This window comes from Chlorocebus sabaeus, chromosome 25 (genome assembly GCF_047675955.1).
Source record: "Chlorocebus sabaeus isolate Y175 chromosome 25, mChlSab1.0.hap1, whole genome shotgun sequence".
Taxonomy (NCBI): domain Eukaryota; kingdom Metazoa; phylum Chordata; class Mammalia; order Primates; family Cercopithecidae; genus Chlorocebus; species Chlorocebus sabaeus.
In genome coordinates this window covers 32,619,460-32,636,138 of record NC_132928.1, presented here as the reverse complement: position 1 = coordinate 32,636,138, position 16,679 = coordinate 32,619,460, and the positions used below count along the sequence as shown (strand labels likewise).

General features: G+C 34.9%; 1 protein-coding gene across 1 annotated transcript in view; it reads left to right on the top strand.

Annotated features, from left to right (window-relative positions):
• Positions 1-16,679, top strand: part of CFHR5 (complement factor H related 5) — a 29,653-nt gene that overhangs the window by 6,679 nt on the left and 6,295 nt on the right. Inside the window, exons 4-8 of the mRNA XM_007989080.3 lie at positions 7,793-7,969; positions 9,447-9,629; positions 9,752-9,931; positions 11,817-11,993; positions 15,894-16,076. Coding sequence (XP_007987271.3) covers positions 7,793-7,969; positions 9,447-9,629; positions 9,752-9,931; positions 11,817-11,993; positions 15,894-16,076 — 900 coding nt within the window. The remainder of the gene's footprint in view (positions 1-7,792; positions 7,970-9,446; positions 9,630-9,751; positions 9,932-11,816; positions 11,994-15,893; positions 16,077-16,679) is intronic.

The window sequence follows — 16,679 nt, the reverse complement described above, 5'->3', positions numbered from 1 at the left end:
TAAATATAGGTTAAATATAGGTTTCACCACGTTAAATATAGGTTTCACCACTACTTCTATCATTATTTATTTGATTTTCAGTTCCAATTTTGTCTAAGTAGATGTGCAATAACATAGTTTGCCTACCTATATAAATCAAATGTACATAAGAAGAAGAAATATTAGAGAATACACTTTGAAGATAATCCATTAATGTAACATCTGTTTGTTGTTTATATTATCAAGTTAGTTCACAATAAATAGTTACAAAACTGAGATATTAAAGTGCAAATAAGTCCAATTACAGTTAAAATGTCTTATAAGGAAGTTTTTAGTATTTATTTAAATTAATATGTTTGAGTCAATAAATCATTTTCTAAGTTGTAAAAAGTCCGTACTTCTGAGAGGTATGTTTATTTGTGAGCAGCTTAGAACTTGGGAAACGATTCTTTTGCAAGTCTGTGGTATAAATGATGGCAACTCCCAGTCCTGTGTGAACTCTTGTAATTCTTCGTCTTTACAGTTCTTCAGTAATTGTTCTTTGCCCAGCCCAATGCGATTCCATCCTATGCTTGCACAGCTCCGTATTCAACCAAAAACTTAAGGAAACTTCCATAGCTCTTTCTCTTCATAATACTTTCTCTCTGCTACTATGTTCAGTAACTTCTGGCCACCACAGTCTCCGAGACTGACCTTACTAGTCTCAACTAAAGAAGACCACTGTGTTCTTCCTGGTTTCTCCCTCCTTGCGCAGTCCCGAAAAGGCCTCCCAACACACAGCTGGGGCTGTCATTGACTTTGCTTTATTATTTTGAGGTATTGAGGGTTTTTTCCTTTTTTCAGTCATCACAGTCCTGTACTGGGTGATTTCCAGCGTTAAAATAAATTTTGTAAAATTTTCTAAATTTTTTTTCAGTGGGATGATATGTTAATAGCAACTACTCCATCCTACCAAGAAATAAAATCTATGGTATGTTTTTCAAAAGATGGTATGTTATCAAATATTATTCTACATCTTCAATTCTTAAATTCAAACCTCTAGAGCTGGGCACAGTGATGTGCACCCGTAGTCCCCGCCACTGGCAAAGCTGAAACAGGAGTTCAACGCTGCAGTGAGTTATGACTGCACCAGTGCACTCCAACTTGGGCAACAGAGTGAGAACCTTCCCCACTAGAAAAACAAAACAAAGTAAAGCAAAATGAAATTTAAACCTCTAGAAATGGAGTCTTTTTAAAACAGCTGGAACTGTGATACTTTTTCAGTAAACAGTTAAGTCCTGGTCTCTTTCAATTACAAGGGGTTAAAACATTATTAACATTTGCAAAAAGAAATAAAATAACAAATGTTACCAAAACTAGAAAATTCCAGTGATTGAAAAGGGTTCAAAATTTATAGGCTTCAATTATGGTATAAATATTTCCACGCTTTCTCTTATCCATACCTGTTCATGTCATGAACAAGCTCTCTTCATTTTGAGAGATGATGGCTATTGTCAGCCCAACAATTATATTTTAGAAGCTTGACAAATTAAGTTTGACCAGCTGTAACCCATACAAGCTGGCTCTATGTGCAGTCTGTAAGATTTTGTTAGTCTTTGAACAATTCGGTTGCTTTGTGACACAAAAAAATATCTAAGACTTAAGTCATGTTTCCACTGCCCCAGAACTGGAATCAGCCATACCTCCAATAAGTCCTGGTTCCACTTAGTGGGCAATGACATTTAGAAACACAGTTGTCAGAATGAATTTGTTTCAAAATTTGGCAGATTTTATTTAATCAGAAAAAGCACATCTTTTTGTTCAGGTTCTCAGAATATTGCTACCTTTCCCTTTCTGCCCGCTGCTTATTCCAAAAGCACAAGACAACATATTGAGGTTATCAGAGTAGATGGATGAAGTCAGAGTCTCCAAAGTGGAAGAATTCAGCAGAACACTCTATGTCCAAGGTTGAATGATAGCTCACGAACACCGTGGAGAGTTAATAAAGTTTCAGGGCAACTAGACTCCTGATGACAGCTTAGCTGCACGGTCTGTTTTTTCATGTAAGGTAATATCTTACAAGTATGGTAATCCATGTTGCAGGGATTAGTAGAGTGCCATATATGGGGGTCGTCATTCCGTTTACACGACCATGCAATAACGATATACGAATAAAGCAGCTGGAAATACTACATCGGCCAAGATCAATTATTTTCTTTTTATATATATACTTTAATTTCTAGGGTACATGTGCACAACATGCAGGTTTGTTACATAGGTAAACATGTGCCATATTGGTTTGCTGCACCCATTAACCTGTGATTTACATTAGGTATTTCTCCTAATGCTATCCCTCCCCCTACCTCCCACCCCACAACAGACCCCAGTGTGTGACATTCCCCACCCTGTGTCCAAGTGTTCTCATTGTTCAATTCCCACCTGTGCGTGAGAACTTGCAGTGTTTGGTATTCTGTCCTTGTGATAGTTTGCTCAGAATGATGGTTTCCAGCTTCATCCATGACCCTGCAGAGGACAAGAACTCATCCTTTTTTATGGCTGCATAGTATTCCATGGTGTATATATGCCACATTTTCTTAATCCAGTCTATCATTCATGGACATTTGGGTTGGTTCCAAGTCTGCTATTGTGAATACTAGCACGATAAACATATATGTGCATGTGTCTTTATAGCAGCATGATTTATAATCCTATGGGGGTATATATCCAGTAATGAGATCACTGGGTCAAATGGTATTTCTGGTTCTAGATCCTTGTGGAATCGCCACACTGTCTACCATAATGGTTGAACTAGTTTGCACTCCCACCAGCAGTGCAAAAGTGTTCCTGTTTCTCCACATCCTTTCTAGCATCTGTTGTTTCCTGACTTTTTAATGATTGCCATTCTAACTGGTGTGAGATGGTATCTCATTGTGGTTTTGATTTGCATTTCTCTGATGTCCAGTGATGATGAGCATTTTTTCATGTGTCTGATGGCTGAATAAATGTCTTCTTTTAAGAAGTGTCTATTCATATCCTTTGCCCACTTTTTGATGGGGTTGTTTTTCTCTTGTAGATTTGTTTAAGTTCTTTGTAGATTCTGGCTATTAGTCCTTTGTCAGATGGGTAAATTGCAAAAATTTTCTCCCTTTCTGTAGGTTGACTGTTCACCCTGATGGTAGCTTCTTTTGCTGTGTAGAAAGCTCTTTTCTTTAATTAGATCTCATTTGTCTATTTTGGCTTTTGTTGCCATTGCTTTTGGTGTTTTAGTCATGAAGACCTTGCATATGCCTATGTCCTGAATGGTAAAGCCTAGGTTTTCTTCTAGGGTTTTTATGGTTTTTAGGTCTAACATTTAAGTCTTTATTCCATCTTGAATTAATTTTTGTATAAGGTATAAGGAAGGGACCCAGTTTCAACTTTCTACATATGGCTAACCAGTTTTCCCAGCACCATTTATTGAATAGGGAATCCTTTCCCCATTTCTTGTTTTTGTCAAGTTTGTCAAAGATCAGATGGTTGTAGATGTCCGGTGTTATTTCTGAGGCCTCTGTTCTGTTCCATTGGTCTATATCTCTGTTTTGATACTGTACAATGCTGTTTTGGTTACTGTAGCCTTGTAGTATAGTTTGAAGTCATGTAGCATGATGCCTCCAGTTTTGTTCTTTTGACTTAGGATTGTCTTGGCAATGCGGGGTCTTTTTTGGCTCCATATGAACTTTAAAGTAGTTTTATCCAATTCTGTGAAGAAAGTTAGTGACAGCTTGATGGGGATGGCATTGAATCTATAAATTACCTTGGGTAGTATAGTCATTTTCATGATATTGATTCTTCCTATCCATGAGCATGGAAAGTTCTTCCATTTGTTTTTGTCCTCTTTTATTTCATTGAACAGTGGTTTCTAGTTCTTCTTGAAGAGGTCCTTCACATCCCTTGTAAGTTAGATTCCTAGGTATTTTATTCTCTTTGAAGTAATTGAGAAAGGGAGTTCACTCATGATTTGGCTCTCTGTTTGTCTGTTATGAGTGTATAGGAATGCTTGCGATTTTTGCACACTGATTTTGTATCCTGAGACTTTGCTGAAGTTGCTTATCAGCTTAAGGAGATTTTGGACTGAGATGATGGGGTTTTCTAAATATACTATCATGTCATCTGCAAACAGAGAAAATTTGACTTCCTTTTTTCCTAATTGAATACCCTTTATGTCTTTCTCTTGCCTGATTGCCCTGGCCAGAACTTCCAACACTATGTTGAATAGGAGTGATGAGAGAGGGCATCCCTGTCTTGTGCCAGTTTTCAAAGGGAATGCTTCCAGTTTTTTCCCATTCAGTATGATATTGGCTGTGGGTTTGTCATAAATAGTTCTTATTATTTTGAGATATGTTCCATCAGTACCTAGTTTACTGAGAGTTTTTAGCATGAAGGGCTGTTGAATTTTGTCAAAGGCCTTTTCTGCATCTACTGATACAATCATGTGTTTTTTGTCATTGATTCTGTTTATGTGATGGATTACATTTATTGGTTTGCCTGTGTTGAACCAGCCTTGCATCCCAGGGATGAAGCTGACTTGATCATGGTTGATAAGCTTTTTGATGTGCTGCTGGATTCGGTTTGCCAGTATTTTACTGAGGATTTTTGCACTGATGTTCATCAGGGATATTGGTCTAAAATTATCTTTTTTTGTTGTGTCTCTGCCAGGCTTTGGTATTAGGATGATGTTGGCCTCATAGACTGAGTTAGGGAAGATTCCCTCTTTTTCTATTGATTGGAATAGTTTCAGAAGGAATGGTACCAGCTCCTCCTTGGGGGTTGGGGAAGTTCTCCTGGATAATATCCTGAAGAGTGTTTTCCAAGTTGATTCCATTCTCCCCCTCACTTTCAGGTACACCAATCAAATGTAGATTTGGTCTTTTCACGTAGTCCCATATTTCTTGGAGGCTTTGTTCACTTCTTTTTACTCTTTTCTCTCTAAACTTCTCTTCTTTCTTTATTTCATTAATTTGATCTTCAATCGCTGATACCCTTTCTTCTACCTTATCAAATCAGCTACTGAAGCTTGTGCATGCATCACGTATTTCTCATGCCATGGTTTTCAGCTCCATCAGGTCATTCAAGGTCTACTCTACACTTTTTATTCTAGATAGCCATTCATCTAATATTTTTTCAAGGTTTTTAGCTTCCTTGCAATGGGTTTGAACATCCTCCTTTAGCTTGGAGAAGTTTGTTGTTACGAGCCTTCTGAAGCCTACTTCCGTCAGTGCATCAAAGTCACTCTTTGTCCAGCTTTGTTCTATTGCTGGTGAGGAGCTGTTATCCTTTGGAGGAGAAGAGGCACTCTGGTTTTTAGAATTTTCAGCTTTTCTGCTCTGGTTTCTCCCCATCTCTGTGATTTTATCTACTTTTGGTCTTTGATGTTGGTGACCTACAGATGGAGTTTTGTTGTGGATGTCCTTTTTGTGGATGTTGCTGCTATTTCTTTCTGTTTGTTAGTTTTCCTTTTAACAGTGAGGTCCCTCAGCTGCAGTTCTGTAGGATTTTGCTGGAGGTCCACTCCAGACCCTGTTTTCCTGGGTATCACCAGCAGAGGCTACAGAACAGCAAATATTGCAGAACAGCAAAGATTGCTGCCTGCTTCTTCTTCTGGAAGCTTCATTCCAGCGGGGCACCCACCTGTATGAGGTGTCAGTTGGCCCCTACTGGGAGGTGTCTCCCAGTTAAGCCACATGTGGGACAGGGACCCACTTGAGGAGACAGTCTGTCCTTTCTCAGAGCTCAAATACTGTGCTGGGAGAACCACTGCTCTCTTCAGAGTTGTCAGACGAGGACATTTAAGTCTGCAGAAGTTTCTGCTGCCTTTTGTTCAGCTATGCCCTGCCCCCAGGGATAGAGTTTACAGAAGCAGCAGGCCTTGCTGAGCTGCAGTGGTCTCTGCCCAGTTCAAGCTTCCCCAGCTGCTTTGTTTACCTACTCAAGCCTCAGTAATGACGGTGCCCCTCCCCCTGCCAGGCTGCTGCATCACAGGTCAATCTCAGACTGCTGCACTAGCAGTGAGCAAGCCTCTGTGGGCATGGTACCCACCAAGCCAGGCACAGGATACAGTCTCCTGGTGTGCCATTTGCTACGACCACTGGAAAAGCACAGTATTTGTGCATGAGTGCTCCGATTTTCCAGGTACAGTCTGTCACAGCTTCCCTTGGCTAGGAAAGGGAAATCCCTCAACGCCTTGCACTTCCCAGGGAAGAAATGTCCCACCCTGCTTTGGTTTCCCCTCCATCGGCTGCATCCATTGTCCAACCAGTCCCAGTGAGATAAACCAGGTACCTCAATTGGAAATGCAGAAATCACCCATCTCCTGCATCTATCACGCTGGAAGCTGCAGACCAGAGCTGTTCCTATTCGACCATCTTAGAACAGAATTAAGATCAATTATTTTCAATGGCATTTTGTCTTTAACAATTAGATTTAAAAAAAAAAAAAAAGGACTATAAACAACCAATAAAGAGCTGCCACGCAAAATACTGGAATAAAAAACAGAGATTTAGGGATACACATTTTATTTTATCGAAATAAGGCACATTCTCTTGGGATTTGCTCAAGTAAACTGTGATCAATACATTAAAGTGCCAATAACAGTACATAAAACTAGCTAGTTTGAAAATATTTATGAGATTATTTGTTAGAAAATATTTCAATTTTATTTTTGTGTATGCTTGATTTCTTCAGATTATTTCATTTGTCTTGAATGTCAATTATTTTTACATAAGAATATATAATTATATAAACTAATCTTTAAAGAAAGATTATTAAATAATAAAACTACACACATATTCATATACATATCTATTTCTAATTGAATCAGAATATATTCATAATGAGTTAGTTTTTACAAACATATTAGTGATAGAGTTGAGTATAATGGAAAGATTCAAAAAACCTAGATGGGTTTTTTAAAAGTCTTTGATATTTAGTTACCCTTTTGTAAAATTGAGAATAATTTGCTTTTTAATATTCCCTTCAACTTAACATTTATTAGTTGTATCCTGTTTTGGTGTTTCACATATCTACTTTTTTTTGAGACAGAGTCTCACTCTGTCACCCAGGCTGGAGTGTAGTGGTGCGATCTCGGCTCACTGCAACCTCCGCCTCCTGGGTTCAAGTGATTCTCCTGCCTCAGCCTCCCTAGTAGTTGGGACTACAGGCACCCACTACTGTGCCTGGCTAAATTTTACATTTTCAGCAGAGACAGGGTTTCAACATGTTTGCCAGGATGGTTTCGAACTCCTGACCTCAGGTGATCCACCCTCCTTGGCCTCCCAAAGTGCTGAGATTACAGACATGACCCACCATGTCCGGCCCACATATCTGCTTTTTATACATCTTTTTTTTTATTTTATAAAAAGTAATTAAATATGTTGCAATTTGATTTTGTTACTTGAAGGATTTTTTTGTGATTTAAGTGTGAAAAAACCTTCATATTCTGTATTATAAACAAATAATGTTATTAAACTTATTTATTAAACAACAAAATTAAAACTCATATTGCTAGTTAAACAAATGAAATAATTTACTGTATTAGTAACTTCACGGACTTTCTTATTACAATCCTGAAGAGATTCTCCTAGAAAATGTTACCTTGCTGCAATTTCCCAATTTGCCTGAGGGGTCTTAGATATAGCCATTGGATATAAATAATTACTTTATATGTTTTCTCAAAGGCAAGAATATATTTTATACTCCTCTGTATATGAAGCCCCTTGCATCTTATTTTCATATAGCACACATTAAATTTCTTTCTGCAATGAAAATTCAATGTATGTTCATTTAATTTTATTTTTAGAAGAAGAATGTCATGTTCCAATTTTAGAAGCAAATGTAGATGCTAAGCCAGAAAAAGAAAGCTACGAAGTTGGAGATGTGTTGAAATTCTCCTGCAGAAAAAATCTTACAAGAGTTGGACCAGATTCAGTTCAATGTTACCAATTTGGGTGGTCACCCAACTTTCCGACATGTAAAGGTCAGTATTTATTTTAGAAGTGATTAAACAAGAATTTGATTTTTATAATAATGCCTATATATTTCTATTGGAGCTTATATTACATCTATAATCTGACAAAGTGGTAAAATGGCAAAGGTAGTATTTTATTTAGAAAGGAGAAAGGGTGCAGTTCTGTAGTAATTAAGTTGCATCCATTATTTAGGTGTCCTTAAGGAGTAATTCTACTTCTGTGTTTGAAAATACATAGTAGGATTTTATGGGTCAAAATATAGTAGCTGGAATTGAGATGTGTTAGGATTTTTCCAACTAGCTCAATAAAAAATTTATACATTTTAAAAATATTGTATGAACAACATTATATTTTATTAAGTAATTAAGAAAATAAGTCATTGCATATATGAATTATTCATTAGAAAAAATGATGATTTGTACCTGCTTCAGATGGCACTATTTTTATCAAAAATGGCTTATCACATTATTTCAAGTATGTATTAGTCCATTTTCACAATGCTGATAAAGACATACCCAAGACTGGGCAATTTACAAAAGAAAGAGTTTTAATGATCTCACAGTTTCACATGGCTGGAGACACCCCACAATCATGGCAGAAGGTGAAAGGCAAATCTCGAATGATGGCAGACAAGAGAAGAGAACCTGTGCAGGGAAACCTCCCTTTATAAAACCATCAGATCTCGTGAGACTTATTCACTATCATGAGAATAGCACGGGAAAGACCTGCCCCCATAATTCAATTACCTCCCACTAGGTTCTTCCCACAATATGTAGGAATTGTGGGAGTTACAATTCAAGATGAGATTTGGGTAAGGACACAGCCAAACCATGTCAAAGTATTTCTAGATATTAATAAAACTTATAATTATACATTGCATATGTATATTATATCACATGTTAGATAACTATTTACTTTTATGTAGCATTCAGATTATTGACCTACTTAAAAATCTTCAAGAGTACAGCTTAATATCCTGATTATAATAAACAGCCAACAAAATATTGGTAAAGATGGACAATCAGGATGTTTAAATACAGAGAGGATATAAGATTGTACTAAGAAAATATTATTAATTTGGTGAAATGTAATAAGACATTTTGTATAAGTAGGCAAATGTCTTTATGAGATAGCATTCTGAAGAATTTAGGACTAAAATCTCACTGTCATTTACTTTCAATTACTTCACAAAAAATAAGTAAATAGGGCAAAGTGTAACATTTTTATATCTAGATAATCAGTTTATAAGTGTTCATTATGCATTCTTTCTCCTTTCATTTGCTCAAAATTGTTCATCATGAAAAGTGTCAATATTTGAGGAAATGAAAGAAGTCAATACACTATGTACACTGTAAAAAACACATGTCCCCAAAAATAGAAGTGCAATATAAAGGTAATTAATTTCTAAGTCAAAAATATAGTAGCTCCACATTTTGCTACACTTATAAGACCATTTAAGCATTATTTATGGTTTCTTTATAATAGGACGAGTACAGTCGTGTGGTCCACCTCCTCAGCTCTCCAATGGTGAAGTTAAGGAGATAAGAAAAGAGGAATATGGACACAATGAAGTAGTAGAATATTATTGCAATAGTAATTTTATAATAAAAGGACCTAAGAAAATACAATGTGTGGATGGAAAATGGACAACTTTACCCACTTGTGTTGGTAAATACATATTAACATTTAAACAGAACAGTTACTATTACTTTGCACTTACATATAAATATACATGTAAATGGATTTAAAATATTTTCAGAGTAAGCACTCATTTTATTACATTTTCTTAGAGCAAGTGAAAACATGTGGATATATACCTGAACTTCAGTATGGTTATGTTCAGCAGTCTGTCCCTCCCTATCAACATGGAGTTTCAGTGGAGGTGAATTGCAGAAATGAATATACAATGATTGGAAATAACGAGATTACCTGTATTGATGGACTATGGACAGAGCTTCCTATGTGTGTTGGTGAGAAAACATTCCTAAACTTCATATTTGATTATTTATAATTTCGATTGGGATTGTATAAAGTGTTTAAATCTGGCTATAATTACAACTTTATTGATACTGACTCTTCCTTTCACAAGTAAAATATGTCAATTCATTTATTCAGGTCTTACATTAAACTTTGCCATATGGTTTTATGAATTTCTTGTTATTACTGCACAGATTTCTTCACCAGTTTATATGGGATTTTTCTGGTATGATGAATGGAAACTTTTATTTACTTGCATGCTTGAATAATTATACTTCCTATATGTAAGAATGTGATTTAATTGCATACATTAATTTTGTTTCCAGTAACCTTGTTGAATTTCTGTATTAATTCTAATATTTAATTTGGATATTGTATTTCTACAAATGATGGCAATTTAAAATATTTTATTTCATTGCTCTAACTCAGTCTTTACCTCAGCATGTTCCAGATAGAACAACCTAAAAAATAACAGAGTAGCTTGAGTTCTATTAAATTCCAGAGTGTTTGGAGTCCCTCCATAGAAGAAGAGTAGGGGACTAGGACCCAGGAATTAGGCATGATCCTTGCTCTTTCTGTCCCCATAATTCTCTTATTTCTATTCTTAATTTTCTGGTTAGTTTGTCAGTTTCCTCCACAGAAGTAGTAAGTAGTACGTAGTAGTAGCCTATCAGCCTGTGTGCTCTACTCTTACCTTGCAGCCTCAGGACTTAGAGCCTTGACACTTAAGTATTTGCAGGTTTTCTTCCTGACACCCTCAGATCCTGGCCTCTTTTGTTCTATCTCTAGCAAACTCAATACATTAAAGCCTCTAATTTTGAACTTTAAAGACATGCAGACTTTCTGCTGCTGTTCTCCTTACAGAAACTGAAACAGAACCGCCTCTCTCTCCATCTCGTGGACTTTTGGATTATCAATTGGCCCACCCATTGCTGGGAAAAATTACAGTAGGTGTTGCCAACCATTGCCGCAGGCAAATACCTGGTCAATGGCCATCCATGATGACCTATTGTGAGGGAATGTTTTCCACTACCAGGAGCCAGAACTCTGTTATGGGAAGATGTAGATCATATATCTTCATGGTCATCAACTTTTATGCAAACATCAACCTCTAGCCCCATATGGGATAAATTAAAAATAGAAACTATTGCAGAGAAACACCTATAAGCATAGAAGTAGCAGAGCACACTCCATGTCTCATTATCCCAAACTTTTACACACTAAGGAAAAGGCTCCATAACTATCTACATGTTTATGGGAAATGGGAAAGAAACTTAACAATGAGAACTACTTAGACAAGTAGGCTTATTAGGAATGTATGTTCTGAAGTTCAGTCATGTTATTATCGGTGAGTTCTTCCCCTGAGAATACTCTGACTTACTGAGTCAGAGGTTTTGCTGAGCTTTTGAAATGTGAGAGTCACTGAACCTCAAGGGGATCTAGATTTATCTCTTACTGATGCTTTGCTTCGTACAGACTTACCCATGTATTGCCTCTTTTTATTATTTAAATGTTTTGAAGATATTTAAGACAGTTTAGTGCAAAACAATCATACATGTGTACATTTTCAGAGCCTTTAACAATTCATTTGTAGCTTCCTAAGAACTATCCTTCAGTCAAAACTCCCACCAGGAAAACCCATCTTGCACTTTCATTTCTCAGAAAACTTTCTGACCTCCTTTCCCGTCATTCAAAGATGGGATACAGTTTTTTGTTTCATTTTTTTCTTTTGTCAACAGCATTGCCCATTTTATGCAATGAGATCAAGAATAACTTTTGTGATGTTGCTTAAAAGCATCAAATATAATTATGCTACTAATATTTCAGATATTTTATTGACATAATTGTTTAGTTTCTATTTAATGTTATTTTTTACAGCAACACACCAACTTAAGAGGTGCAAAATATCAGGAGTTAATATAAAAATGTTATTCAGGTCATCTGGGAATGAATTTAATCATAATGCTAGAATACGTTACAGATGTTTAGACATCCTTGGATACAGGCACTCAGTCTGCATAGACGGGAAATGGATTCCTGAACTAGACTGCACAGGTAAGATTTGTTTAAAACATTTTGTTGATGCTGTTCCTTCTTTACAAGAAAAATTATTTTGAAATTAGAATGTTTTAAAATTAAATATTTTTTGCAGCATACAATTTCTAAGCTAATAGTAAAGTTAGAAACTAGTTATAATACCCTTTCCAGACAAATGTTATTCTTTAAAAGCCTTGTCTTTCTTGTAAAGATGAGAGAGTAAACCTGTTTTTACTCTATTACAGTCTCACAAAACCTTGAAAGAAAAAAAGAAATAAAGAACTGTAAAAAAAGAACAAAACTTAATCTTCAATGACTTTAAGAAACAATCAAAACCCCAATTATGAACTGTGAAACAAAACTAACAGATATTGCCAATTCTGGACCAGATAGTAGGCTGAGTAAAAAGTAGGTTGAGAAAGAAAATATATTTGAGTAATAAATTATTTCCCTAAGAATAAGTCCCACATTCCTTGAAGGCTTATATTCAAATCATTTAATTTGAGCAATAGGATTATAAATTACAAGTAATTATAAAATGGGGCACCATATTAGATTAAAATAAACCAGAATTAGAGAAAACAAAGTGCTTAAAAAGGAATGACAATAAAAGACAGAAGATAGACTGCAGACTTCTCATCAGCAATATAAAAAGCCAAAGAAAATAGGGTAATCTCTTCAAAGTGCTTAGTGAAAGTAACTAGCAACCAATTATTCTATATACCAATATCATTGACTAATGATTCCAAAATAAAGAAATTTTCAACCACAGGAAGGATAGGAGTTTACACACAAGGTCATAATTTGAAAGAAATCATATAAAATATACATTAACGAGATAAAATACTAATTTATAACAAAAGGTGTGAGGTCATTAGACATTGTGAGGAAAAATACTGGAATATATTGTTAAACACATAAGTATTTCAAAATGATAACTGTTTAAAGCAACTGGAAAATTTTTATGTTTATAAAATATTTGATTTGATTTGATTTGATTTGATTATTTTTTTTTTCTATTTGAGGAAGAGAAATATTCTGATAGTAGAAAGAAGTTTGAAGCCTTTTATGTGTCCATGAAATGTTTACTTAAATTGGCCATTCAGCCCACAAATAATTCTGACAACTTCAAATATTAAAGCCCTGTAGATCACTTTTTATAACCACAAACAAATAATATTAAAAGTGGATAAAAAGTTATCCACTTCCTTACCCTTCATTTTGGGTAGGGAAATAATTTACTTCCAAATAACCTAGCAATGTAATGTTTAAAATACTAAGAACTATGTTGTAATTATAAGGACACATAATAAAACCTATGAGGTGCAACATAACCAAAATTTAGAATGGTGTGGCATTCTAAAAGTATACATATATACTTTTTCCAAAGTAGATAAGTTTAAGACTATGAATGCCACTATGAAAGTATATATATATATACACTTTTATATATGTATACTTTTATATATATATACACTTTATATATGTATACTTTTATATATGTATATATGTATATCCTAAAAAGCTAGGGGGGAAAATGAATTCAGATATTAGGAGGAAAAGGAAATAATAAAAGTAAAAGCAGAAGAAAATGAAATAGAATCTTGTATTTCCAACTAATCCAAGCCATGAAACTAATGTTTTGAAAAGATTAACAAGCAGAGCTGTCTAAATGAGATGACTCTAATCAAGAATGGTGTGCATACACAAACATTTCTACAACCAAAGAGTAGATGAAAACTGAAATACAGGGAATAATAATATGAGTTCAATTTTTTACATAAATAAATTACAAGCATAAAGAGAAGGAAAATAATGTGAGGCATAGGTATCAAAATAAGGAAGAAGCCTTTTTTAAAGTTTTGAGATGAGCTGGTAGATAGTAGTCTGGAGATTAGGTAAGAACGTTATTAGGTGGCAAATATTTGTTACACACCTTGCTTGTTCTTGAGAAAGTTAATAAAGTTTCTCATTTTACGCATCAGAGATACATGACTTCAATAAGTTATCTGGTCAAAATCAAGACTGAAACTTGTTTCCAGATTTTTATATCAGTGCTGTTTCAACTAGACTGTGTCTACACTAGGCAGAAATTTCTAAAGAGAATGTCCAATTCTAAAAAGAAAGTAAGTTGGACAACTGAGATCATTATGTGTAATGTTCTTTTACCTAAAATATAAAAACAATAGTATTTGTGTGATATTTGAACATCTAAGTCACTTAGTTCGGACTTTGTTGATGAAATTTTCATTATTATTTGTACATTTGAGATTACAGACACCTTCAGCTTCCCTGTTTTCCGGCACTGGTACCTCTAGGAGACTGATAGCAGGTAACTGCTGAGTCCCTAGATTGGCAGTACAGGCCTTGATGCTCACTCGAAAGAGTCTTGATGATACTCAATAAGTATTCATCTTTGTGACTATGTATTTAAACAAAAATACTTAAACCACCAAACAGAAATTCGTAAACAATGAAAATGTTTAGTTTCCAAAATGTTTACAAAATACCTAAACAAAGAGGTAATAAGACATCTAAGTAGAAGAGCTTCTAAAGAATAAATAATATTGAAAAACTGACCCATCTATCTATCGAATGTGTCTGATATCCTCTTTTCATGTGCTCCTCATAGACTTTCTTCAAGCTCATGACCAAACTTTGCTAATCAAAAATGTATTCTAACAATAATAATATCAGGCTAATTTCATCTTCTTTTGCAGTTAATTACTGAAATAAGACCAATCACAAAAGACTGGTCTTGTTAATGGTTGACTAGAATAAGATGCATCTGGAATTAAGTACTTTAAGTTCACGCTTTTCTTAAACCACTAAATCAGTAGGGCAAGTCATATAAAACATAAAATATGCATCAGTGGACCCCAGTCCCAGACATCTATCTAGATTTCCACAGGAACAGTGTCTGTTTAGATTCGCACTAGTTTGCCTTTCTGAGCTTGAAAAAATAAGGAAAAATCCAGTAAAATTTTCTAGTTTAGACAATATGCATGTTTTGGCTTATTTTATACTGACCTCAGGTTCTGTTCAAATAATTTATGAGAATATATATCTGTTGTATATAATTATCATATTTTTTAATCCAGCTAAACCAAGAAAGAGTAGATATACATTCTTCCATCTTGATTTTTAAATGAAAATAGTATAGCAAGGAAAAAATGGTATCTATCACTTTCAATATAATAATTTTTAAGGGAAGTGCCAGTAGACAGTAGCCACTACTCTGGAAAAACATGAGATGAAGGAGACCACTGTAAGGGCATGAGCCCAGGTCAGGAGGTTTAGACAATGCTTTGGCATCCAAGTTGACCATTTAAAACTTTTCCCTAAGATAAGCCAAACAACCAAAAAAGAATTTAATTCCTAGTCCAACGGAGGCATTCCAGTTATGTTCATTACCAGTCATTCTCATGTTTACAAGAAAATGCAAGTCATGGAAATCCTATATTGAGATGTAAGGTTCGGTTATTAGGGGAAGTCATAGTTATTTCTGATTATCGTTATTTTTATTTTTAGTTCTAAATTGTTTAAATTAGATGTACATAACTTTTTGAATCACATGGGTTAGTTAGAAAAAAATTACAGAAATTTATTTGTAAATCATACAAGAGAATTGACAGGAATAATGAACAGGAGATGCAAGAGAGCATCTGAAAAATTTTAAACTAATGGTTATAACAAAAACAATCACTTTTTAAACTGTAAACTATAGTGACACAAAAGAATACTTGTTATTATAACATTTATATATAGGGAGAGAGAAAGAGAAAGTGATAGGGAGACATAGTGTGTGTGTGTGTGTGTGTGTGTGTCATTGAATGTTCCATTATCCTGAAACACTACACTGTTGAGCTTTTTTCTTAACTTTTATTAATCATATAATTTAATTCCAATATTTTGCAGAAAAAAAGGAACAATTCTGCCCACCGCCACCTCAGATACCTAATGCTCAGAATATGACAACCACAGTGAATTATCAGGATGGAGAAAAAGTAGCTGTTCTCTGTAAAGAAAACTATCTACTTCCAGAAGCAAAAGAAATTGTATGTAAAAATGGACGATGGCAATCATTACCACACTGTGTTGGTTAGTAGTTTATTTCTAAGTAATTTCACTTAAAAAGAGGTTACTATTCTCCTTTGCTTTATCTAAAGAAAGAAAAAAGAACTTATGACTAATCTATTGCACTGTACCCTAAAGCCTTAAATTGCTAAGTAACCAATTCTGTCATTTAAAAAGTTTCTCTATGCGTTATCTTCAACAGTGTTCATAGAAGAAACAAGTTTGAAATTTCTACATCTTCTTAAAAATCTTTTCTAACATATTTTTACTGTACCTTTTCTATGTCTAAATATGTTTAGATATGCAAATACCATCATGTCACAATGGCCCTATAGTATTCAGTACAGTAGCATGCTGTACAGGTTTGTGGCCTAGGACAGTGATACCCAACCCTTTTGGCATCAGGGACCTGTTCTGTGGAAGACAATTTTTCCATGGACTGAGGAGGTTAGGGGATGTTTTCAGGATGAAACTGCTCCACCTCAGATCATCAGGCATTAGATTCTCATAAAGAGCATGCAACCTATATCCCTTGCGTGTGTAGTTCACAATAGGGTTCAAGATCCCACAAGAATCTAGTGCCCCGGCTGATCTGACAGGAGGTAGAGTTCTGGCAGTAGTGCTTGT